Genomic DNA, 26,930 nt, shown 5'->3' with positions numbered 1-26,930 from the left:
ACAGAAGACACAAAGAGACAGCAACAGAGAGACAGAAAAACAGAACTCCTGCCTACTTTTTTATTCTCCAAATGCTTGTAGTGGCCAAAATCTTGCGTTATAACCCAAGTCTCCCATGCTAGTGGCATGGGAGCCATTGCAACTACTTCTGAGGCATTAGCAAGAAGCTAAAATCTGGAGCTGGAGCTGAGAATCAAACCAGGCACTCCAATCTGGGACATATGTTATCTTAGCCACTTGGCTGAATGCTGTCTCTGGAAAGGTTCTTATATCCAGTATTTTAGTAAGGCTGTCACACTTCAGAACTCCCACCTTAACTGGATGCTGATGATTCTCTTATTTTTTTTTTAACAGACTTTGTTTTTTAGAGTACTTTTAGGTTCACAGCAAAAGTGAGAGGAAGGCACAGAGATTTCCTATATCCTATGCATCCACACATATACAGTCTCCCCTGTAACCAATATCTCACAACAAAATGACTATTTTTTACCATTGATGAACCCACGTCGGCATCATTATCACCCAAAGGCAATAACTGACACTAGAGTTCACTCTTGGTGTTGTAATGATGGTTTCTTAACAAAATTTCAGCTCACCTGGGCTCCTTCCCTTCAACATCTCCTTTTCTTTCTTTCATTTTTTTTTTCTTTTCCTCAAAGAAACCTTTTATTTAAGGAATACAAACTTCATGTGTTTTATAAGTAAAACTTTAGGAACATAATGGCTGATGATTCCTAAGGGATCTTGGAGACAGGGCTAGATGGATGTATGCTGATAAGGTTGGCTTGCTGCCCTCTCAAAGCATGCGGTAAGTTTTTAATTCTGGTTCTCTAAAACTCTGGTGACTCCTTCCTGGACATATCCACTCTTTGTGGCCATTAGCACAAGAGACCTAAGTTCTCAGTGATATCAAGAACTTTTGTTATTTTATCTATGAACTATATTGAATCTGTTAAAGAAAAACTAATTATAAATTAAAACAAAACATTTTAAAAATAAAAAAGAACTTTTGCTGCTTAACCAGAAAATTTGGATTCCTACCTAAAATGTCTCAGTTTGAAAACTAAAAAACAATAAGAACATGAATTTACCTTTGCATTTGTATCCTTGCTTGATTATGCCCCAGAGCTGCAACAAAAGACAAAGGACTGTCAGAGAATCTGGAGAGAAATCTGGGAGGAAGTTCTGGGAAGTTTCATGACTGGCCAGGCACAAACAGGATGTCACTGCTCTTAACACTCTTCCTGTCAAACAGAAGGACCCTCTCCCAGCCCACCCCAGTTGTGGTGATAACATAAATTTTGCTTCCTTTTTCTTTCTCAGAGCCAAATGGGAGCTGGAGTGGGAAATGGCATTTGTGTGTTTGTTAGACTCCGGCATGACACACTCTCAGCAAGATTTACAGGGGAGATGACCACTTTGTGTTTGGAAGCCCCTACTGCCATCTCTCCTTATCACTATAGGAAATACAGCAATCTAAGAAATGCACTTTGATGTAGGCAGGCAGATAGGATAAAATCGATTAGATCTGTAAGCCTGAGACCATGCCCTCAACCACGGCGCCTGTGTGATCTCATGCCCTTACCTGATCTCACCTGAATGCCCACCTGCCTATCAGACTATGTAATCACTCCCCTTTGGAAAGCATACAAAAGCCGAGGAGCGCCCCAAAATCACTCTCTGCCTTTGCTTCCCTACTCGTGCTAAGCTACTTGTAACTGCTCATGACCAAACACTTGCTCCATATGGCTCCTGGCCTGCCCTCTGCTTGGCATGGACCCAACCTAGCCTCTAGACTTTCTCCCCTAAATAAAGCCCTCACTCTCCTGTACATTTCTCTCACTGAATAAAAAGGTCACAAACTTACCATGTTGTCTGGTCTATTTGAGCCAGAATTCTTCTCCAAATACGTGACAAGAGCCCACAAAATTATTAATATTAAAAAATATTAATAAGCAGAATGGTATTAACTTTACACTAAAGTGTTTGGATTTGTAAAATTATTTTATTTAAGTGTTTAATTATTTGAGAGGCAGTGAAACAGACAAACAGTGACAGAGCAAGAGAGCTCCCATCCACTGCTCTTTTCCTCAAATGCCTGCAACAGCCAGCACTGGGCCAGCCCTAAACTAGGAGCTGGGAAGCCAATCCAGATCTACATGGCAGGTACCCAACTACTTGAGCCAACACTATTGCCTGCCAGGGTCTGCATTAGCAGCACACTGGAATCTGGAGTCAGAGCAGGGACTCAAACCCAGAATTTTCCCTACTTAGCTAAATGCCTGCACCATGTGTGGAAATTAGGTTTACTGAGTAGAATTTGTACCTTGAAAGAATTCAGAAGAGGAAACTAATTTACTCATATACTCAATCTCCACAATTCCATGTTTGGCCTGCGCCAAAGCTGTATATGATGTAGAAAAGCCTCAGAATCTGCCAGCCAAGAAGTTACTGACTTCCACTTACAAAATAGGAGTGGCTGTTAAATAAAAATTATAGGAGGCCATGTTTTGGACCAAGTTCTTGTACAGTCCCAGCAAACCAGACCCAAAACCAAAATGGAGCTACCCATGCTACAGTTCTGTATCACCAAACTGACACTAAACTGTTTATCTTACTTTCCAAGAAACTATAAGAGATAACAGCCACATTTCCCAAACAGGCTGGGTTTCAATGATCATGATAATGAAGCTTCCTCAGCCTTATTTGTTACATACAAAAAGTAACCTAAGGGGCCGGTGCTCTGGCATAGTGGGTAAAGCCACCACCTGCAGTCCCGGCATCCCATATGGGAGCCAGTTCGAGTCTGGCTGCTCCACTTTTGTCCCAGCTCTCTGCTATGGCCTGGGAAAGCAGTAGAAGACAACCCAGACACTTGGACCCCTGCACCCATGTAGGAGACCTGGAAGAAGCTCCTGGCTCCTGGCTTCAGATTGGCACAGCTCTGGCCATTACAGCCATCTGGGGAGTGAACCAGCAGATGGAAGACCTCTCTCTCTGTTTCTGCCTCTCTGTGACTCTCCCTTTCAAATAAATACATAAACTTTTTTTAAAAAGTAACCTGTACTAACCAGTTGGTAACCAATCCATTATTTTTCTCTGTCCCCCAAAATAACTTGGAAATGACCAATTTTCCACTTTTTTTTTTTAAAGTGGTTCATTCCCCAAAAGATCGCAACATGACTCAATCCAGGTCTCCCAGGCACATGAGCCATCACATGCTGCCCCCCAGGGTTCACGTTGGCAGGAAGCTAGAGCCTGGAGTGGAACAAGGACTTGAACCCGGGCAATCTGATAGGGGGTACAGGCCTCCCAGGTGAAGTCTTAATTGCTGCATTAAATGCCCACCGGCACATTGTTTTAGTTTCTGCTTTCTTCAGCATTTCCCTGTCTGCCTGGCTCCTTAGAACACTTTTCTATTTTACAGAATGAAGTATTATTTTTGATTCTAGAATCAAAAAGCCAATTAAGATCTTCAAATCATTGAAATGCTATCCCTTGACTTGACAAATTATCCAGGAGAGGTGTGAGGGTCCATGGTTTCACAAGGGAGCAACTGCCCAGGCACTCCAGGGGCACTGTCCAGAGGGTGGTGTCTTTGTCCTCCTGACGGACTCCCTCTAAACGCTGTGAAGAAGGGGGCTCATCGTGATCTTTCCCGTGCCTCCCTACAGCACTTGTACATGGGTAACAGGGACACCAGGAATGTACGGTATCATCAATTAAATGGGCTTAGCTCAAGCCAGAGAAGCTCCATTCCCAACCTTTTAGTGGTAAGGTTACATGGTTGTTTTTTACATAATTAAATGATGTTGAAAGAAGCAGGACAGGTGTCCTCCTGGGACGAATGGGAACACGGCTCACAGTGTATCACAGGTGAGCAATGCTCCTGAGTGTGTCACCATGGCTTTGTAAGAAGCTGTCAGGGAGCCAGCTCTGTGGCATAGTAGGTTAAGTCTCGGCCTATAACACCAGCATTTCATAGTGGTGCCGGTTCAAGTCCCAGGTGCTTCTCTTCTGATCCAGCTCTCTGTTAATTGCCTGGGAAAGCAATGGAAGATGGCTCAAGTGCTTGAGTCTCTGCACTCACGTGGGAAACCTGGAGAAAGCTCCTAGCCCCTGGCTTCAGATCGGCCTGGCTCCCGCAGTTGTGGCCATCTGGGGAATGAACCCGCATACGAAAAACCTCTCTCTGTCTCTCCCTCTCTCTGTTGGTAACTCTGCCTCTCAAATAAATAACTAAAGCTTGACAACAACAACAAAAAAGCTATCACTTCTGACCCAGTTCCCTGCTAATGTGCCTGGAAAGCAGTAGAGGACAGCCTGGGTGCTTGGGCCCTTGCACCCAATTAGGAGACCCAGAAGCTCTTGGCTGCTGGCTTCAGCCTGGCCCAGTCTAATCTAGTTTGCTTCTCCTTTATGAAGGGTAAATATGAGGTCAGCATTTGGCAGGGCAGTTAAGAGCATTATGATGCCATTTGGAAACCCACATCCCATAGCAGAGAGCCTGGGTTTGAGTCCTGCTCTGTTCAGATCCCTGAATCTCAGATTCCTGCTAACGCACATCTAGGAGGCAGCAGGTGACGGCTTAAGTACTAGGGGCACTTGCTACCCATGTGGGAGATCTGGACTTAGTTCCTGGCTCCTGGCTTGGCCAGGCCCAATCCCAACCTTTATAGGTATTTGGGCAGAGTCCCAGTGAATGAAAGAAATGGAAATAGAAATGATTTTAAAGGGGAATGTAATAATCCAGAAATTTACAAGGACCAACAGTGTGTAAGCAGTTCTTTCTCTATGGAGCCTTGATAGTAGTAAAGATGATAGCTAACATTTATTGAATTCTTGCTATGTGAAAGGCACAATTTTAAGCTCTCTACATGTTTTAACTCATTTAGTGCCCATGATAATCTTGTGGGATAGGTAATAATATTTTTCTCCTTTTTACATAGGAGGAGACTGAGTTCCACAGAAGTGAAATTATGTGGCAAAGCCTCCATATATAATAATGAAGGAAAGCAGAAAGCAAAGTCATTGTTCCCAGGTGGTCTATGTGTGAGCAAAAGCCACTGAGGTAGGCCAAGAAAAGATGAATAACAAGAGATATCCTAATGTCCAGAGATAGTAGCAAGCCACAGGAACTGTTAAAAAATATAGAGAGAGGGCTGGCATCGTAGTACAGTAGATTAATCCTCCACCTGCGGCACCGGCATCCCATACGTGCACCGGTTCTAGTCCCGGCCGCCCCTCTTCCAATCCAGCTCTCTGCTATGGCCTGAGAAAGCATGGAAGATGGGCCGAGTGCTTGGGCTCCTGCACCCGCATGAGAGACCGGGATGAAGCACCTGGCTCCCGACTTCGGATGGGCTCAGCTCCAGCCATTGCAGCCATCTTGGGAGTGAACCAACGGAGGGAAGACCTTTCTCTCTGTCTCTCCCTCTCACTGTCTGTAACTCTACCTCTCAAATAAATAAATAAAATCTTTAAAATAAAAAGAGAGAGAGAGTGAGAGAGACAAATGATAGTTCCATGAGGACTAAAAGTATGGACATGGTGTGTTAATGCATATGCATAGCCAGGAAGAAAATACTAGCCACGGAAAGGCACTGAGTCAGTGTGCCACCACGGTCAGTAGAGGGTGTCCTTGTGCAGATAGATGGGTGTGCAGGAGTATTCCTTTCAAATCAGAGCTGCTCTGATACTTGGAATAGTTTCTTAAGGCATAAGGAGCACTGGACTGGGAGGGCATTGTGGCACACTAGATTAAGCCAATACTTGGGATGCCTGCCTCCCATGTTTGAGAGCCTGTTCCAGTCCTGGCTCCTCCATTTCCAGTCCAACTTCCTGTTAATGTATTCTGGGAAGCAGCAGATGATGGCCCCTACAACCTCATGGAAGACATGGATTTAGTTCTGGGCTTCTGACTTTGGCCAATGAAAGGAAGTTATCTCTCTTTGTCTCTGTCTCTCTCTGTCATTATGCCTTTTAAGTAGATGAAAAATAAGCTTTTATTTAAAAAAAAAAAAAAAAAAAGGAGCACTGGAATGAGAGTCAGGAGACCTGGAGATGACTCATGGCCCTGCTTTTAATGATCCCTGTGACTTTGGGGAAGTCACTTCTCCAGATCTCAGTTTCCTCATCTGTAAAACAAGGGAGTCACCAACACTCTTTCACTTCTGGAATTCTAATTCTAAAATAAATGGATTGTAGCACAAGTCATGTCTGTTTGTCATCCTTACTCTGAAATTTGAACTTATTTCCAAAGCAAATAATGCAGCCACTGGAAAATGGTCCCTTGCATTCTTCCACAATTCTTATAAATGACACATCTATAGAGTTGTACTGATGAATTCCTTTGAAAGCCAATGGATATTTTTTAATGTATGTGAGTAGTAAGTAAAAAAAAAAACAAAATCAAATTTTACCAATGAAATTAGATTTATTTTGAAAAATATAAAGGACTATGAAAATTAAAAATAAGTTAATTTCAAATTTTAAAGGAGCATTAAGAAAAGAAATACACTGAACTATGTGACATCCAACATGCCTAATGTTATTTTGCTACCACAGCAACATGGCAGGTATTTCCTTCCTTTTACAGATAGGAAAACAGAGACTCAAAGATAGTTAAATATAACTAGGTCAGGGAGAGTCAACAGGGGGTAAGACCAAGATTCAAACCCAAGGTTCCAGATTTAAAGTCCAGAGCTTTCTTTCCTCTAATTTTTTCAAATGACTGATTTATTTATTTGAAGGGCAAAATGACTGAGAGAGAGAGAGAGAGAGAGAGAATCTTCTATTCACCAATTCACTCTGCAAATGCCAACATCAGCCAGGGCTGGGCCGGGCCAGGCTAAAGCCAGGAGCCAGGAACTCTGTCCAGGTTTCCAATGCAGGTGACAGAGACTCAAGAACCCAAACCATCATCCACTGCTCTCCCAGGCACATTAGCAGGAAACTGGATCTGCAAGTGGAGCAGCTAGGATTCAAGAAACAACACTGATCTAGATATTTCTTTCCCCCAATCTCCATCAAAATGAAAAAGGAGATGTATTTGTTCCCTAAAGAAGTGGCCTGGAGCTGCAAATCCCTGTGGAGATAGGAACAGAAGCATTTTTCCTTTGTGGGCTGAGAAAGAGTGGGTCCTCAGTCTTACCTTGATCCTTGACCACATCAAGTGCTATGACCCACCTGGAATCATCTTTGAGGTAACATTTGCCTCTTACTTACTCCTTCTCAGGTGGCTGTATGCTTGAACACAAATTCCTGCCCTTGTGTTCCCCAAAGAAACAATATCATCTAGTGGAAGCATATATCAGCAATGGCTTCAATATGGGTCAGCAGTGGGATATGACTACTGAATAAAGCTAACACAACTGAGCTCTGGCATTTAGGAAAAGAGCAACCATCATACTCACTGGGGTGTTTGGCAGCCCTCACCTGGAATGCCACATTTTCCCATTTACTTAACTTGAATATAGACTGGAAGACATACAGGGCCAAAAGCTAACCTCAGTTCCCAAGGATTTCTCAAATGTGAGGAATGAAGGATACACTCTCCATTTGTTGTCATGGTGCAACTGGAGCACAGGATTCAAGTCAGAACACTTGTGTCCCCTGTGGCCCTCTATAGTCACAGGCAAAGGGAAGGGTTTGTTGGGAGATTTAATGAAATTAGTGACTGGGGAAGAACTCTGTAACTGTCAAGTGTTAGGTAAATGTTACTTAGTATTATAACCATCTACTCTCTAAAAGATTTTTTTTTTTCCTTTTAGAGTTGGGAGTTAATTGAGTCATGCCACAGTGGATTTCTAGTGACTAATACCATATGAAATGAGCACTCAAAGGAACTGACTAAGATAAATGCTCTGTTTAATTGCAATTACTTATGAATATTAGTGATGAATGCCAGGAGTTTGGTCTGACACCTTTCCCTGGCAGGGATTAACAGACAAACCACTCTCTTATATTAGCAGCTCTCACCAACCTGCCCTGTCTGCCAACCCTACATTCCTAGAGCACAGCTAACCTCATAGATCTCGCCTTCACTTTCATTTAATTTTTACTGTCAGAAAACCATGATGATTTATTTCTGACCCAAAGCAGGCTCTAGTGAGTGTGTCATTTTTTACGTTCTCAGAATTTTGCACCAGTAACTACCCACCAAAGAAAATGATGGAAAACAGACTTACAAATCCTGCACAGTGTTCGCAGAAGGTTGGCTTCAGATAGGTCATCTCTTGAAAATTATGGACAAATCCTGGTCCCATTTTACAGTGTAGTTGGGATTTAGCTCTCAAGAAGTAAGCCATCATTTCGTCTTTACTGATCAAGCCATCTCTGTTAAAAGAATCAAAGAAGGGAGGGATCTTTGAATCCCACATTGCTAAGCAGTTGCCACACTTTACACACCCACCCTCCATACTTCTGTGGCCCAAAGATGAGGAATGTTGACTTCTCCATTACATCTAAAGGTAGGTGGGATCTCAAAGGACAGCATCAGGTACTGAAAGCCTTTCACAGTCAGTAAAGATGGTGTGTATGTGTGTGTGTGTGTTCGTGTGTGCACACACAGATGTGCAGGACCATACACACTGTGCATACAGGAGGCCTGTGTACTCTGACACAGTATGGAATAACAACTTCCAGAAGGATATCTTTCTAGCCCTTGTCTAGCACTAGGGTTTACAAATTAGGTAGCCAGATAAAAAGAGGAAACTCTTTTAACTTCCCATTCTCAAGTTCACTCAGCCTGGTACCATCCAGCCACTTCCTCAGTGACCCTCTCACTCATTCAGCCTGGCTCATAGCCCGTCACTGAAGCAGTGCTTCCATATCTTCTCAACACAGAACAAACTCACCTCCATATCCTCCATGGACTGCACATCCTCACTCTTGTTCATCAGAAAAGATCAAATCTGTTGGACATAGTGAGCTCCAAGTCACCTTCTCTCTATACCAGCATAGGCCGGAGGTCACAACTTTCCTGGTCAGTTCAGAATTCCTTTACACTCCCAAGTTCTTGCTTGGGATACTCCCAGCCCCCCACTGTCTAACCGCAATATGACTCCACACTTTTCCATCCGCTCAGTCTCTTCACCTATTTCTCCCTCTGCTTACAGTTATATTCAGGATTCTCCCTTCTGAAAAAATTTCCTCAGTCCTACTACCATTTCCAGCACTTGTCTTTTCCCTCTTCCTTCTCTGATTTCCACAGTTTTCAAAAAGAGGACTCTAGCTCTCCATTTTCTTCAATTACTCTTTACTCCATAGAGTCAGGTTTCCAGTCCTACTAACCTGTTGAGACTAACAGCAAGGACATCCTCAGTGGCCTTTCCTCATTCTTCAGACTTCCTGACCTCTTGGCAATAGGTTGCATGGGGACAAAGGTCCTTTCTGACCCTCTCCCCTCTATGGAACCCTGTGATTCCATGCAATCTGGTTTTCCTCCTTCCCTTTGCCCATTCTCCCACAAAATCTAGTCTTTCTTCTCAACACCTATATGTTGGGAAAGGTGTTTCTGCAGGCTCATTCCTCAGGAGGATCCAAGCTCCTCTCCCTCTAAATTTTCCCATCAGCCCTTGCTCACCACACTAAGGATGCCAGCTCACGACACTGGGCTGAAGACTGTATCTCTACCCCTGACTATCCATCTGAATCTTCAACAGTTCACTGGAGGTCTCTTCCTGTTGGTTACTCTCCTCCCAAAACAAACATATCCAAGCCCAACTCTGTATCTTTCTTACCAATATTCCTGCCCCAGGCTTCTCTAATGCTGTTAGCAGTGCCATAATTTTCTTACAGGTTTAAGAATTTCAGACCTCTTCAAAATTAAACAGTCAACTCATGACTTGAGGAACACATTATATTTTGGTCCCTGAATTTAAACACAAACACACATAAGATCCTGGTTTCCTGGTGGAGGTACATTCATGGAGTTGAAAGACATACAGACTAAGAGATGATTTATTGACAGATGATCAATAATAGATAGATGAGAGATAGTAGATAAATGACAGATAGATACTTACATATACAACACCACTTAGTCATACAAGTCTGGGCACCAATTAGAATACAGTGAACAGGGTTCCTGGAGAACAACCATAAAGCAGCAACCCCAGCCCAGGCCCCTTCATGGCTTCATAGAAGAAGGAAAAACAATACTTGTTGCCTAGCATGTGTACCATCCTTCATTCTATAGATCTGTTACTATATGTTACTACAATGTAGCCAGGAGCTACATTATCCAGCCCTTCCTGAATCTAGGGGCAGGTCATATGACTGTTAGCCACCAAGCCAACTTGAACAAATGGTATTCCTAGACCTAGAAGTTTAAGAAACTGCTGTGCTCCTCCACCTCCTCTTCTCTCATCTGCAAGATGTATTCAGGGGGCTCCACGACCCTAGATGCCAGCAAAGCCAGGAGATAGAGGAGAGCCTACTCCATGGATTACCAGGAAGGGGAGTGCTGACCAGCCACTAGGAAATTAGACCCTTAGATGAGTGAGGAAAAAAACTTCAGTGTGTCAAGCTAATGAAAGTTTGAGGCTTGTCTCCTACAGAAGTTGGTGGTGTCTGACTAAGCACACCTGGAATTATCCCATGTCCCTCTACCAAGAAATGGCCCATCTTTCCTCAGTTCATGATGGGAATGTTTACATATCACCAAGGCACACGAGAGTAGGGCCAGCTGTGAGAGCCAGTCAGGGCTATCCCTAGCATTGACTCAGACAACCTGCTGTGCTCACATCTGCCATTCTGGAAATAAAAAGACAGAACATCTTCAATCTTTAAGTGACGTTCTGAAAGAATTTCTTTTTTTTTTTTTTTTTTTTCTTTTTTTTTTTTTTTTTTGACAGGCAGAGTGGATAGTGAGAGAGAGAGGGAGAGAAAGGTCTTCCTTTTTGCCATTGGTTCACCCTCCAATGGCCGCTGCTGCCGGCGCACTGCACTGATCCGAAGCCAGGAGCCAGGTGCTTCTCCCGGTCTCCCATGCGGGTACAGGGCCCAAGGACTTCCTTCCCGGGCCATAGCAGAGAGCTGGCCTGGAAGAGGGGCAACCGGGACAGAATCCAGCGCCCCGACCGGGACTAGAACCCGGTGCGCTGACGCCGCAAGGCGGAGGATTAGCCTGTTAAGCCACGGCGCCGGCCCTGAAAGAATTTCTATCTCTGAATGAAATTTTATTCGGTCATTGATCCACTGAAACTTCCCAAGATGGCCTAAAACCTGACTTCCTGCCCATGGGGAGCAGATTACAAGTTAAATATTCCAAATAACAGTTCTCAAAGAACTTTCTGTGGAAAACCAAACCCTTAAGATGCTAATCGGGGCTGCAGAGAGTAGGAAGAATGCTTTGGTTAAAAAATAGATATTTTTTTAGGCCTGCTTTGCCAACGTCGTTGCACTGCTACTACCACCTCCGCCGCTGGCCCCTTGGCACCGCCTTCCTCCACATCTGCCACAACTCCACACACTTCACGCCCTCTGTCGCGTGTTTGGCATCCTCCGCGGGCCTTGGGCGCAGGCGTGGTGGACAGCGGCGGCGGCAGAGCAGGCCAGGCCTCTACCGAGGCAGCAAAGGGCGCATTGGGGGCTGGCGGGAGCAGTGGCCCCATCAACACAGCCTCCTTGCCTCCTGGGGACCCGCAGCTCATCGCCCTCATTGTGGAGCAGCTCAAGAGCCGAGGTCTGTTTGACAGCTTCCACCAGGACTGCCGGGCCGACACCAAGCCAGCCTACCAAAACCTGAGACAGAGAGTGGATCATGTTGTGTGCACTCATCTGGATAAGCAAGAGTGGAGTCCTACAATGAACAAGCACCAGTTGTAAAACGGCCTGAGGCAGAGCGTGGTTCAGTCAGGGATGTTGGAAGCTGGGGTAGACAGGATTATTTCTCAGGTGGTGGATCCAAAACCAAACCCCATCGTCATACCCCCGATTGAAGGAGCAATTCGTGAGTTCCCGGCGGCTCAGAAGAAAGAAGCAGTGCCAGCACCCCTCCAGAGCCTGAAAGCCGAGGAGCCCACAGCCCCGAACCAGGATGCCTCCTAAGAATGTGCCTGACAGCTCCGTTTAGTTATGGTGAAGGAGTGGGTTCAGTCCCATAGAAGAACAACTTCCAAATGGAGATGGGCCACGCTCCTCACTGATTTCCAGATCGCAGCCTTGACTGTGGGGCGGCGTCCGGATGGAACAGAGAGCTGTTAGGCAGTCGGGGACTTGACTGTGTGCCCCTGCATTGCGCTGCCATTGGCACTGCTGCACACGGCTCTGACACAGGAGACACTACAGAGATGCAAAGAAGCACTACAGCAACCTCGGTTGCCCTGAAGCAAGCTCTCATACTTGAACATGGAGACTGTGCGTGGGTTTTAGGGTCTGCACTCAGGGCTAAACAAAAGCTCCGGTGACTGAACATGATCAATCTCAAAGATAATGTCAAAGAATAATGGCAGTGAATGTTAGCTCGGAGCAGGTATTTGGCCGAGCTTGCTTGGTGTCTTTGAGTCTCAGAGTTGCAAACTAGAATGTACAAATCATTAGCACCAAATAGCTTTAAACTTATCGTGACTTGTACAGAAATCTTCTAGCCAGTTTCCTTTGCCTTGTAGAAGGCAACGTGGAATCCTAGAATGTGTGTGGAAGATGACATGAGTGGAGGGAAAACGGTTGTATGCTCTCCACCCAGGGCATCTTCCTGTCCTAGAGGGGCTGGTGAGTCTTGAATGTGTTTATTTTATTCTTACGTTTGTGTTTTTAGAAAACTGAATGATCAATAAATGGTATAATTTTTGTAATAAAATCATTTACTACTTAAAAAATATATAATTTCATAAAATTGATACAATAAATATATTTGATAAAGATACATATTTACACAATTTCATATACAAACAAAATTATAAAATAGTGCATTAGTCCATTACTCTCTTAGAGTCATAGAGTAAAACACCTTAGTCTATTAAAAGTTTTGGGGAAGTCACACAGTAAAGACACTTATTTAATTAGTTTTCCATACTTGATTATGTTTTCCATACTTGACAAGTTAATACCTTTTGCAAAAATACTAGTTAATACCGGTTTTTGTGGAACATAGTGTGGAAAACAAGATCTTAGAGAAAACATCTTTTTCTGATATTTTCCAGTATTAACCACTCAAACTTCAGTGTGGTTAACCAAGGAAAGGTTTGAGGTATTAACTTAGGGTATCACATTGTCTGACGAAGTCATCTAATAAGAAAGCTATGAATAGCTCAAACCTTCATTCTTAGAAAAAACACAGATATTTATAGATGTTAAGAGACATAGAGATGATGATATAGACAGAGAAAGAGACAATTTTCTGAGACAATCTCAGTTCTTCCTATAGAGGTAGCAAAGAAGAGAAATGAAAACTAGAAGGTGGTTTTAAGTCCATGTTCTATTTATAAGTCCCTAATAGCAACAAACTAAGGGAAGAAATGGGCAGCTGGGAATTTTACTTTGTCAAAGAAGTTTATGTTTCTTACAAGTATAATTTATTTTAAAAGTGTTCTTTGTTCTGGGTATGCATTAAAGATGAATTTAAGATTTTAAGTCATTTATATTAAAGTATCAAAGCTTTCCTTAGTGTGTTATATTAATTCGATTTCATTTTTGAAAAATTCTCATACCAACAAAATATTAGAGGGTTTTTACATAATTTGATTTGGATATTTCACCAACGTAAAATCCAGTATTTCATTACAGATGACTTTAAGGTCAGCAACTAACCTCACATAATTAAAACTTAATCAAATTTTTAATGCCAGCCTTTCTCAGCAATTGTTTTTAATTATTAGTTATCTTAAATGAGTTCAAACTTAGTCCTGAAAGCCACTAAATTTTCAGACATCATTGGAAACTAAAGAAGAATATATTTGTTTCTGTTTATCAGTACAACCTTTGATCATAGAAATAATAAAGTGTGGATTATTTATTGTTATCTGCAGCTACCATGTGCTTCTGTGAAGACTGTTAAAAATCTAAGAAATCATGGTCATTTGATGAATTTTAAGATTGCCCACAGCGGGACCAGTGCTGAGGCATAGTAGGTTAAGCATCTGCTTGCAGTGCTGGCATCCTATATGGGCTCTGGTTCAAGTCCAAGCTGCCCCACTTTGATCCAGCTCCCTGCTAATGCACCTGGAAAAGCAGTAGAAGATGGCCCAAGTACTTAGGCCCCTGAACCCATGTAGGAGACCCAGAGGAAGCTCCTGGCTGATTAGCCCATCTGCAACCATTGCAGCTATTTGGGGAGTGAATCAGTGGATGGAAGATCTCTGTTTCTCCCTCTCTCTGTAACTCTGCCTCTCAAGTAAATAAATAAAACTTAAAAAAAAAAATTGCCCACAGATGCAGTGACGCTGAGGACACCGGAGCTATAGCTAACTGTATTTCTCTTCTCGCTCTCTCTCTTTTTCTTTTTTTAAAGATTTATTTATTTATTTGAAAGTCAGAGTTACACACAGAGATAAGGAGAGGCAAAGAGAGAGAGGTCTTCCATCTTCTGGTTTACTTCCCAGTTGGCTGCAATGACTAGAGCTGTGCTGATCCAAAGCCAGGAGCCAAGATCATCTTCCGGGTCTCCCATGCAGGTTTAGGGGCCCAAGCACTTGGGCCATCTTCTACTGCTTTCCCAGGCCATAGCAGAGAGCTGGATTGGAAGTGGAGCAGCTGGGACTCAACCTGGTGCCCATATGGGATGCCAGCACTGCAGGCAGCGGCTTTACCTGCTATGCCACAGTGCCAGCCTCTCTTCTCTCTTTTGATGGCAGTTTTCTGGTGTTGGTAGCTAAGTAGTAATGTAAGAAATATAGAGTTGGGCTAATTTGCAAATGGGCCCTTGTGTTCAATACTAACAATGTGGTTTACCCTGGGATTCTATCCAACTGGTCGTGTTCATGGACTCCAAGGAAAAAAAATCAGCTAAGTAAAACTTATCTCATGAAAGCACTAGGGTTGAAGCCATCAAAATGTAAGTTATAAATTTCTCTGTCCTCCTCTGATAATAATCTTCTGATTTAGGAAAGTTGCATTGAAATGTAACAAAACTAAGACTTACTGATCTTTGTCCAGCACACAGAAGGAATCCAAAAAGGGAAAATTGGCTGCTATACTTTCAAAGTCCTCTTGGGAGATGTACCCATCATGGTCGTGATCATAGTTTCTAAACACAGACTGCAAAGGAAAAACCAGTATTTACTGAATAAGTATTTATAAGTCAGGCTCTGAACTGTTCTTGTGAAAGCAATGGAAACCAGCACGTTGTCTTTCTTGCAGAAGCTTAGACTCTAGTGGGAGATAACTAAGAGGTCTTTACAATGCAACAAGATAAATGGTTTGCTGGAGTACTTGGGGGTGCTGGGGTGAGATTAAGAAAGATTTACAGCTGGCGCCACGGCTCACTAGGCTAATCCTCTGCCTTGCGGCGCCGGCACACCGGGTACTAGTCCCGGTCGAGGCGCCAGATTCTGTCCTGGTTGCCCCTCTTCCAGGCCAGCTCTCTGCTGTGGCCAGGGAGTGCAGTGGAGGATGGCCCAAGTGCTTGGGCCCTGTACCCCATGGGAGACCAGGATAAGCACCTGGCTCCTGCCAAAGGATCAGCACGGTGCGCCGGCCACAGCGCGCCAGCCGCGGCGGCCATTGGAGGGTGAACCAACGGCAAAAAGGAAGACCTTTCTCTCTGTCTCTCTCTCACTGTCCACTCTGCCTGTCAAAAAAAAAAAAAAAGAAAGAAAGAAAGATTTACTAGAGAAAACAAGATCTAAACCGAGACTCTAAGTTGGGTAGGAGATAGGCTTGGTGGATTTACAAATTCCAGTACCATCACAGTAGAAAATGAAGCTTTAAGATGTTAAATGGTCTCAAAATTAAAGTCTACATTTAATTCAATTGCAATCAAATTCTCTCTTTCCCTCCCTCTCTCCCTTCTTCTATCTCTCCCTCTTAAATTTAAAAAGTAAAATTCATCTCTATAATTTAAAAGATTGTAGTGATAATATGTTTAGATGAACAAACTTATTCAAAGGTTCAAATAGCAGTGAATATATTAAGAATACACAAAATTATCTAAACTGGAGAGTAATGAAGGGGAACATACCCTTTCAGGCATCAAATATGCTATAAAACTACATTACTGAAAACATGATACAACTTACTACAGTGAGTGGCATTCAGAAGCAGACATATATTTATGTATAGGAAATTAGAATATCAAAAAATATCTTCAAATCTATAATTAAATTATCAATTAGCCAATAATTGTCATTGAGTTAAATGGTCAATAATACATAAAACTGTCCCCAAACTAAGTTCTAGATGCATTAAGAATTTTAACATAAAAAGCTATAAAATACCAAAGATAAATAAATACAAACATTTTTTATGTTTTACCAGTTTTGAGCAGAAAAGCGCTTTCTTAGAATGATGTAAACATCAAAAGCTATAAAGAAAGATATTTTACTACAATAAAATGCAAAACATCTGAATCAAAAAAGCTAAGCTAACAAAGCTTTAGGTAAATGATAAAGAGAGCAAGTTATTTGTAGCTGCTATGGTTTAAACAAGATTTGGCTTCCCTAAGGTCATAAGTTAATGCTATTAAACAGGGTAGAGGCTTGATAAAATTTGTGACCAGGAGATGGGCACAGTTGGGAGTCCACAGGTCACTGGGGCATGTCCCTAGGAAGGCAATGCTTGTGAGAGGGTTGGTCATGGAAGCCAAGCTGTGCCTAGCCCCTCTGCTTCCTGGCTGGCCATGTGCTCCACCATTGCCATCCTCTGTCCTCACCAGACAACTGAACTGATGGTGCTGCTCTACTGTGGACTGTGAACCTCCAAACCACTAAGACCGTGAGCCAGAATCAACCTCCTTGCTTCATAAGTAGCTTGTCTTAGGTATTTAATTGTAGTAAAGAAAAGCTGGTAAGTATAGCAACATATGTAAGAAGAAAGACACAAAAGTAAAACAGGCAATCCACAAAGTAAAATAGAAATAGTCAATACATGCATGGAAAGGTGCTCAATTCTGTTAATAATTACAGAAATGGAATTGAACCTTTTTTTTAATTTTCTCAGATATGAAAATACTAAAATTGCATCAAGTTAGTAAAGTAAACAGCCATTACTTTCTGGAAAACTCAGACTACTCTCTGACACAGTAATTCCAGTTTTAGGAATTTGTTTTAGGGAAACAATTGAACAAGATTGCTCAATATAAGTGTATGTAATATGTTCGGGAGAGTAGGTAGATAGCTAGCTAGCTAGATAAACAGACAGAAAATGATGTCATGCCAGATAACCTACAAATTAATGATGCTTATCTCTGAAGAATACAATTAGCAAAGCTTGAAAATAAAGCTTTTTTTTCTCTGTAATTTATGTAATACTTTATTATTTATAATAGTCATGTCTTTATGGTCATAGAAAAATAGAAAGTGTTTTCCAATCCCTTCTGCTAAATTAATTTTTCTTTTTATATGTATACTTTATAATTATTTATTTATATTTATATTTACTTGAAAGGCAGAGAGACAAAGAAAAGATTCATTCCTCAAATGCCCACAACAGCTGGTACTGGGCCAGGCCAAAACCAGGAGCCCAAAATTCATTTTGGGTGTCCCACATTGTGGCGGGAGCGACCCAAGAACTTGAGTCATCACCTGCTGCTTCCCATGGTGCACATGAGTGGAACAGAGAGTAAAGCTGCAATTCAGACCCAGGCACTCCAGTGTGGGAAGTGGGCGTTGTAAGAGGATGCTTAACCATTACAGTGAATGCCTCCCCCTAAGTTAGGCTTGCAAAACAATGCTCTTTAAACACATGTAAGATAATTTATATTTAACTTGGATTCCAGCTATAATTAATCTCTCTCCCTTTCTAGATGGTTTCTGTCTATCCTACCTGTCTTCATTGTCCTAGGTTACAAGCTGCTTCATGAGTATTTTGCAAAGTAGGTAAGATATAAATGCATGAATTAATTAAAATATGACTTAAAGGAGTGTTTAGCACCCACTGCTAGTTTATCTGTAGATAACCGAATTGCACAAAAACACAAAACATTATATTCTTTTACAGGTTCCAAGCAGCTTAAAAATTAACCATTTTGTAGAACTCATTTTTTATGTTCTAACAGCCTTATTTATATTAAGACTATAAGAGTTTTTGTGGAGCAAGTTAGAATAAAAATTCATAATAAAACCCAGTCTTCCATCTGCTTTAACCAATGGTTGGCAATTTATCCAAACTAGGCTGACTTTCCCCCCATGGTAAAGGAATTGGAGGGAAGGGAAGAGAAGGGAATTAAGGCAGGTGGGGGTGACAGAGATTCCTTGTAAGAGCAGAAGAAGCCAGCCCGAAGAACCAGAGTGAGGAACAAGTTATTCTGCCTTCTAATTCCTGGTGTCAGATAGTCCTTAACTACAGCTCAGTTCCTCTGTTCCCTGCGGTTCCTGGATCCTGTCCCCACCTTCTCTGGTGCCATGGTGGGTCTATCTTACCCCATCATCACATGGCCTACATGGGACCTTATCACCTCCTCAGCCACTTCCCTCGCAGAAATTATTTCCCAACCTCCCTTTCTTATTTCCTTTTCTGGCATCAACTCCTGTGAAAAACTTTTCATTCAGTGCCTCGTACTTGCCTGGTTATCTACAATGTTGAACAGTTTCTTTTTCTTTAAATATCCTTTCTTAGCAAAACATACATTATATGTCAAATGACTAAACCTATTGCAACAGAGAGTGTACTGATCAAATAGACATTTAACAGGGACCCTGGTTCCCAGTGCCTGGAGTGTTTCAATTTCCTCGCACGGGGCCTTCAATGCTTTTTTCTATGTGAAAAACTGACAGGACCTTGTTTCTATATTCAATGCTTTTTAGGCCCTCAGCAGCACTATACTGCTATCTCACAGAACTCTAGAAACAGCGAGCAAGGGAAACTGTGCAACCTATGGGTTTTTTTTTTTTTCCTGCCCTTTAGTATCTAGTGTATCTAGCATTTTCTTGTGATCCATATGGATTTTCATGAGTTATCCTAATCCCCAAACAGTCCCTGAAGTTGGTGACAATAACAGAGGTGGCAAACACATACAAAGAAGAGGAATTGAAAATAGCTGAGATAATGAAAGCAAACTGACAAGAAGGGGAAAGAGGGCCTTTCTGGAAGATTCTCCCCTAGACTTCAATGCCAGGTAGAGATAAGCATCTGCTACATTACTCCTAAAAGAACACAAGGCTATTTTCATGAACTATCAGGTTCCTGGGAAACTAGAGAATATTAGGGAAACAGAAAGGGGCCTTTTAGTGCTCTCTGTTGATTCTCCCTCAACCACTTACCTCAACTAATTTCCTTATGTGCTTGTTGATGACCGTAGGGTCTGGCTTTGGCATCACTCCTGATGCCCACTCCAGGGGTACCACAGGCTTGTTGGGTGTAGTCGGGGAGGTAGGCTGCTGACAGAACACATACACATTTTTCAACATTAGCTGAGGCCTTGGGCAACTAGAACTAGGGACACCAAGAAAGACAAACAGGTGTTAGTATTAATCTGGCCAACAGAAACTTACATTTATGTAGTTATGTGGTTATACAGCTAGCATCCTCTGTTTATTCTATCTAATGTGTAACCACATACACATTTAGGAGTGCATTTTGTTTAGCAGCAGCCTAAGTTCTATTACTTTAAACAGAAAAAAGAATGCTCATTCAAAAATCCTATCCAACTTCCTTAAACAGAAGAAATTACTCATGCAAAAATTCCCAAATATCACTAAATCCTTAAACATCTTTAAGGGCACTTCAGAAGGCTCATGGAAAAATGGACTTACAAGCTTAGTTCAGTAAAATATTTAAAACACATGCTATTTTATAATACATATTTTCATAATTGCATGAAAAACCTTCATATACATGAATTTCAAAAACTTTTTCTGTAAAAATAAACATTTTTAAACCTGTTTTCCATGAACCTTTTAATTACCTTCATATGTAACAATCCATCATGGATTTTTGTGTATGAAGTATAAAACACCAGTTATCTGATTCTTTAGTATTTGGTTTTAGTGATAAATTAGTAGGTATATGCAGTAAATGGGCACCAGGGCATGGCCAAGTTTATGTTCTTTGCCTGCACCTAGATTAACACATTTAATCAACCCAACTGTTCTGCTAGTCATTAGGTCTCTCTGGCCCTCTTTGATGGACTTGCTTTCTCCACAGGTTTTCCCATGTTCTTTCAGGACATTTTCACTGAATAAAGTAGGGGAGACTGTGAGAAGCCTGTCATGGCATATAAGACAAGACACGCTTAAATAACACAAGCACAAAACACCATCCTTTCAGGAGACCAGCTAAGACTGCGACGCCTTATGGCCTCTCTGTGGAACCCTCATCATCAGTATATTCATTGGTGTGCACATGTAAGCCTGTATTAGCAGGTTCCTTATTTGATAATTAATTGGTGATAAACATTTTTACAGGGTGAATTGAGGAGTAACTGTACCTATTTAAATCCCTAAAAATGTGAGGTGGATGTTAAACAGGAACCTAAGTTACCAACAGGACCAGAAATTACCTGCAATTTGGATATGTTCTCTCACTCTGTCTCTGTCTGTCTCTCTCATGTAGACACGCACACACACACACACACACATATATACACACACACCATGGCTCTTCTTATGCAGATTTCCATCCTATTGATCTGGTAAAGGTAAAACCAGATTACTGCAGAAAATTCAGGAGCACTAAAAGATATTTTAAACTTGCAAGTAAATTACAAGAATCCTCAATATTTGTGAGATGCCATGAGGACTACTACCTCAACATAGCTCACAATTCATCCATTTAGATCATTCTGTTTTTTTCAATGATATCATATCATGTGAAGAAATAATCAATGTGGAACCAGAAATAAAGGTGGTAGCACTCAATCAGATTCCAAGATTTAAGTAATATTACAGCATCGCATAGGTACACACATCCATCAGTTATCATGGTTATTAAAAATATTTGCTTTATTTCAATGCAAGTGTATTTTTTTTTTTGAAGGTTTCTAAATGTTATCTTTTACGTGTTGATCCCGCTGGACACGTGTATCACAAAATAAAGATTCTCTTTTGTAAAGTGCTGTCTGCTTAGCACACCACCCCCCACCAGGCACAGAGCACCCAGTGGGAGCTTGCGTCTGGCGGGGCTGTGCCTCCCCCCACCCCTGGCTCTCCTGTGGGAGCAGGGCCCTCCTTCCAAGGTTCAGCACACCCAATGCCAGAGGGGCCGGCTATGCCTGGGGACTGGCACAGTGCCCCGGCTCTGCCGTCGGGGTTGCCACGTGCCCCCCTCACTCTGCTCCGGACCCCACTGAACTCAGCCAGGTACCCAGGATGGCTACGTGGGGTCTTGAGCTTCCCTTCCCACAGAGCAGCCCAGCAGAGGGGACCCAGCCGGGCCCACAGGAGGGCTCTCCCAGGATGGTCATCGAGGAGGGTTCCGAAAAAGAGAAGCCACTGAAAAGGGCCACCTGCCCAGCAGTCTATGCTATTAAAGGACGTAGGAAAGGTACACATTGGCAGTAAACAATCTCCTTCTGCTCTTCGGGGATGCCCAGAGACGCCCCCCTCGGCCACAGTCAGACGTGAATGACTTCTGCTCCAGTGTCTTCGGGCTCTGTGCAACAAGAAGAGTTTGTGTCGGAGTGACAGGTTCCTTGTCCATTCTTTTGAGTGGTTACTAACTTCTTAGAATACAGATATTTATTATGTTTTTTAGAACTAACCATTCTATAAGTGAAACCATTGGGTATTTCTTTTGACTAGGGGTGCCATGAAAAATTGCTGAAATACAAAGAACCAGTGAGACACTGTAAACAGAAAACAGTATTTAGATTAGATCAGCCAGCACCAACGATGAGTAAATTGCAGCTATAAGCCCTCAGCAAAGAGATCCTGACTGCAAATTATTTTGCAGTTATCAGCACATGTCAAATAGGATGGCATTCCATTTAGAGAAGAGACAGGAAGAAATCAGGAAACATATTTTCTTTTTCTTTTTTCTTTTTAAAGATTTATTTATTTATTTGAAAGGCAGAGCTACAGAGAGGCAGAGGCAGAGAGAGAGAGAGGTCTTCCAACTGCTAGTTCACTCCCCAAATAGCCTCAATGGCTGGAGCTGGGCGAATCAGAAGCCAGGAACCAGGATTTTCCTCCAGGTCTCCCATGCAGCAGCAGGGGCCAAGCACTTGGGCCATCCCCTACTGCTTCCCCAGGCCATAGCAGAGAGCTGGATCAGAAGTGGAGCAGCAGGGACCAGAATCAGCACTCATATGGGACACTGGCACTGCATGCAGCGGCTTTACTTGCTACACCACAGTGCCAGCCCCAGGAAACATATTATAACCAATAGAAAGAGTTTCCTGGGTCTGAAGAAAAGGTCTCCCAAACTTGGCAAAAATGTATCCTGAAAACAAAGCTAAGGGAATACACAGTAGACAAAAAGCGGGATGGTGGCAAAGTACAAATGTTGGCTTAATCCCCCCCCCCTCAACTCATTGGATGTGTGACCTATATAAGCCACCACACTCATCAGACCTGGTATCCTCCAAAAAGTTCATGAGATAAAACACATGATACCCTGCCAGGTGTCCAACAACTGGTAGCAATTCCAGTGCCCAGAAAATGTAAGAGTGTCAAAGTGGAAATCTCCTGTGCACACATGCTCTAAAGCTTCACACACCACCCTGGTTCATCACATCAGAGCTAAGCAATGAAGGAGGAGAATACAATACTCTCTCCCCTCACTTTTTTTTTAAACAAAAGTTGGCTCTGCTTTAGTAGTGCTGACTTTGAAAAGTCTGGGTCCTCACTCCTCCCTTTGCCTGTTCCCAGAAGATGGACTTCAGGGGTGTGGCAGGACCAAGATGCACTTATGGAACCACTGCATGCATTATTGATAGAATGATGCCACCGGGTCAGTGATTGCCCCATCGGGGCTAGTGTTATTCTTTTCCCCCATGCCAATGAATCAGAATCACATTAAGTATTAACAGACTTAGGGGCTACCATGCCGCTAACATGCTACAGAGTTCAGCTGAACAGGGCAAGGTTGCATGAGACCTTCATAAGAAAACTGATCTTACCTGGGCGAGCTCTCAGAGGGAGAACCATAAATGAAGGTCAATAATAAAACAGAATAATGTTCCTCCTCATTTTTAGCCTCTACTATGAAGAAATTATTCTTAAATGATTATGGTAAAATGGAAATTATATAGATTTTTTTTAAGTTCTTCAATCTTTAGAACAAAAATACACCATTGCATCAGCCAGTTGCTGTGACAAAAAGTGATGTTTAGCATTGATCATTGGAGAGAAAACAATACCTACCGATTTTGAATTTCTAGGCTCCAGCACCAGTGATAGTTTGTAAATATCATCTTCTGTGTGATAGAGGTCCAGAGAGAGCTACAACAAAATTAAAAGAGATAAACAATTATGCTGGATGACACATTTTTATTTACATTGTTAAAATATTTTGTAAATTGAATGCTTAAGTTCAATGCATAATAATCTGAATGAATGCAGAGCAATAAAGACAGGGCATGAAGAGCAGAGAATGAAATTCACAAAAAAAAAGATAATTTAATCCTGGTATGGTCATCACCATCAACACAAATCATTGACTTAATTTCTCAACAATAATTATTAAGTAGCTCCTAAGTGCTAAATCCTGAGCTACAGATGAGGAAGACTTGATGTTTACAGGCCAGAAGCATAAAATAAGATTGTAAATGTTGCCTTAAAGGTTTCATGAAAGGACTGTGATGATAAATGGGCAATTAAGTAGATCTCTATTATTTTAGAGCACTGAGCTAAGTCCTGGTGACACAAAATGGTATAAAACTGTCTCCTTCCCTCAAGGGCCTGAACACCTATTAGAATAAATAGGATCTGCTATGGTTTATATATATTTTTTCGGTGTCCCCCAAGCTTGGTCCCCAGGATGCCCCTATGAAAGATGGTGAATCTTTGAGAGACGGGGGGAAGGTTCTTAGATCATTGGGAGACATGCATTTGAAGGGATTGAGGGACCTTATTTGGTGACATAAACTCTTTCACATGCATTCCTGTCATAGGGTGCCACCATCTGCTGCCCTCACCAGTGGCCAAATCAATGAGACCCCTCTGAATCTCAGACTTTGAACCTTCAAAACTGTGAGCTAAAGAATAACATCTTCTCTTTACAGAATTAGCTACCTCTGGTATTTTGTCACAGGGATGAAAAGCTGAGCTAATACAGAATCTGAGCATTAAAGACGTATTCACGCCAATAAAAGGTAGAACCTGCCTGCTGGGAAGTAAGATGCCCCACTCTAAATGTCACAGGAATCATTCAGTGAGGTAGCAGAGTAAAGCAGGAGAGCAGACATTGGAGTGAGGCAGGCCTGGGTTCAGATACTGAGCCTGGCCCTGGCAAGCTCTGTAACCTTGAGCAAGTTACTCCTCTGATGCTCAGATTCTCCACTTCTAAAACTGGAATTATACAGCCCCTACTGAAATGGATTTTGATCAGAATCAAATGAAATCATGCACATAAAGAACAATGCACAGGCTCTGATACACAGTGAAATCTCAAGAAATACTCTTCGGGGTTGTGGATGCTATTATTATAGTTGTTGATAACTTTATTATAATGATGATGATGCATAGGGCCAATGGTGACTAAAATAAGGACAGATTTATGGAGGCATTTGTGAACTGGAGCTAAACTGGTAAGACCTGGGCAAATAAAGAGGGAGGGGACAAAGAAAAGTAAGTATAAATAAAATTGTAAAGCCTTAAAATGCCTGTTCCCAATCACTTAAGACATAAGTTTGAGGTTGAAAAGAATTCCCACACAAGTCCTGTGCTAAGACACCTGCTGAATCACACCATTTCATCAGCAATGAAGATAACCAAGTGTTGGATCTTTCCTTTGAGCTTTTAGGCATGAAAAAAAAATTTCCCCTAACATATTTTGTCAAGACAAAGTCTTAATGTGTAAGAGTCTGGAGTAAGAGGGAAAAGAGGCAGAAGCAAGAGAAAACTCAGAGGTAAGGGATGTTTTTCAGGGATTTATTATCTTTTTTGTTCTACTTCTTTTAGAACAGAAATTGGAATCATAAAATTTAATTTTTAATCATTTATTCATTAAACAAATATCTATCAAACAGCAAATACTCCCATGTGGCAGGGATCATTCAAGTCACTGTTCTTCCAGCTACTGAACATTTTCTGAAATATTTATTTATTTGAAAGGTATAGTTATAGAGACAGTGTGTGTGAGATAGAGAGAGTGAGAGAGCTCCCATCTGGTGGTTCACTCCCCAAATGGCCACAAGTGCCAGGGCTGGGCCAGGTCAAATCCAGGAACCTAGAACTCTATCCAGGTCTCCCATGTGGGTGGCAGGGGCCCAAAGTGCTGTGGTCATCTTCTACTGCTTTCCCAGTTGCATTAGTAGAGATCTGGATTGGAAGTAGAGCAGCTGGGATTCAATTGGGCACTTTTATGGGATACCAGTGTCACAGGCCATGGTTTAACCTGCAGTGCCAAAGCACTGGCTCCTGAATAGTTTTAAATTAACAACATCATATATCAGGTCTTCTATTGTTTTATACTGTGCTGTCTAAAATTTTTTTAAAGATTTAGTTATTTGAAAGACAGAGTTAGAGAGGGAGGGAGGGAAAGAAAGGGAGAGAGAGAGAATCCATCCCATCTGCTGGTTCACTCCCCAGATGGCCACAATGGCCAGGGCTGGGCCAGGCTGAACACAGGAGCCAGGAGCTTCATCCGGGTCTCCTACATGGGGCAGGGGCCCAAACATTGCAGCCATTATCTGCTGCTTTCCCAGGCCATTAGCAGGGAACTGGATTGGAAGTGGAGCAACGGGGACATAAATTGGGGCCCATATGGGATGGCAGTGTCACCGGTGACAGCTTTACCCACTATGCCACAATGCCATCCCCAAGGTTTTGTTTTGTTTTTAAACAAAACAAATTGACTTGACTATAAAATTGCCCAGGCATCATTTCAGAGGCTGAAATTCTGTGCTCACAAGGATTGCACATTGTATCCACTCTCCTGAACAGCAATCATTGGCACCTCCAGGGGCTCTGTGTTTTCATAGGAACCATCCTCCTGTTCATTATACAAAAACGTGCAGGTGGGGTGGGGGATGCTGACTGAGATGCTGGTCTCACATCACTGTAGCTGCAGCTCTAGCTCCTGACTCCAGCTTTAAAGTTCTGCATGATATGGAGCCAAATCACATTCATACAGGAGCACAAGGACACAAGGAGCCTAAAAACCGTAGAATAATCCCTGAGAAAAGAACTAGCATAGAACCAAACAAATCCTGAGTTTTCTGTAATTATTAAATTTATTTTTAAGCCTGGAGTGTAGTGGTGACAACAAAGATATACTTTCCATCCATTCATCTCTTGCATGCCTTCTCTTCAAGCATAAGGAAATTTGGGGGCTGGGCATTTGACCCAGCAGTTAATATGCAGGTATTTCTATGTTGGAATGCCTGAGTTCCAGTCTTGGCTCCACTGCTGATCCCAGCTTCCTGCCTGTGCGCACCTTGGGAGGCAGCAGAGGATGGCTCCAGTAGTTGGGTTCCTGCCACCCAAATGGTAGACATGGATTGAGTTCCAGGCTCTTGACTTCAGCCTGGTCGGGCCCTGGCTGTTGTGGGCATTTGGGGAATGAACCAATAGGTCCTCCCCTGACCCCCATCTCCCAAACAAATAAGTGAAAACTAAATTTTAAAAAGTTGAAGTAGAATGTGCAAAAGGGGCATTTTGGTTCACAGTGTTTTATTTCATAAAAAGTCTTTACATATGGAATTCACTTGAGGACTTTTCTTCTTTGCA

General features: G+C 42.3%; 1 protein-coding gene and 1 pseudogene across 6 annotated transcripts in view; one reads left to right on the top strand and one right to left on the bottom strand.

Annotated features, from left to right (window-relative positions):
* RASGRP3 (RAS guanyl releasing protein 3) overlaps window positions 1–26,930 on the bottom strand; it is a 136,252-nt gene that overhangs the window by 10,675 nt on the left and 98,647 nt on the right. For 5 of the 6 annotated variants that reach the window (XM_062209240.1, XM_062209241.1, XM_062209239.1 and 2 more), the window contains exons 11-15: window positions 23,403–23,480; window positions 19,362–19,478; window positions 15,086–15,201; window positions 8,190–8,337; window positions 1,092–1,128 (exon numbers count right to left, since the gene is read on the bottom strand). In XM_062209240.1, coding sequence (XP_062065224.1) covers window positions 1,092–1,128; window positions 8,190–8,337; window positions 15,086–15,201; window positions 19,362–19,478; window positions 23,403–23,480 — 496 coding nt within the window. The remainder of the gene's footprint in view (window positions 1–1,091; window positions 1,129–8,189; window positions 8,338–15,085; window positions 15,202–19,361; window positions 19,479–23,402; window positions 23,481–26,930) is intronic. The other variant, XM_062209243.1, reaches the window with a different exon arrangement.
* On the top strand, window positions 8,438–12,054 carry LOC133772941 (biorientation of chromosomes in cell division protein 1-like; annotated as a pseudogene).

This window comes from Lepus europaeus, chromosome 13, assembly GCF_033115175.1.
Source record: "Lepus europaeus isolate LE1 chromosome 13, mLepTim1.pri, whole genome shotgun sequence".
NCBI lineage: Eukaryota > Metazoa > Chordata > Mammalia > Lagomorpha > Leporidae > Lepus > Lepus europaeus.
The sequence above is the reverse complement of the archived record's forward strand: the minus strand, read 5'-3'. Positions and strand labels throughout refer to the sequence as shown.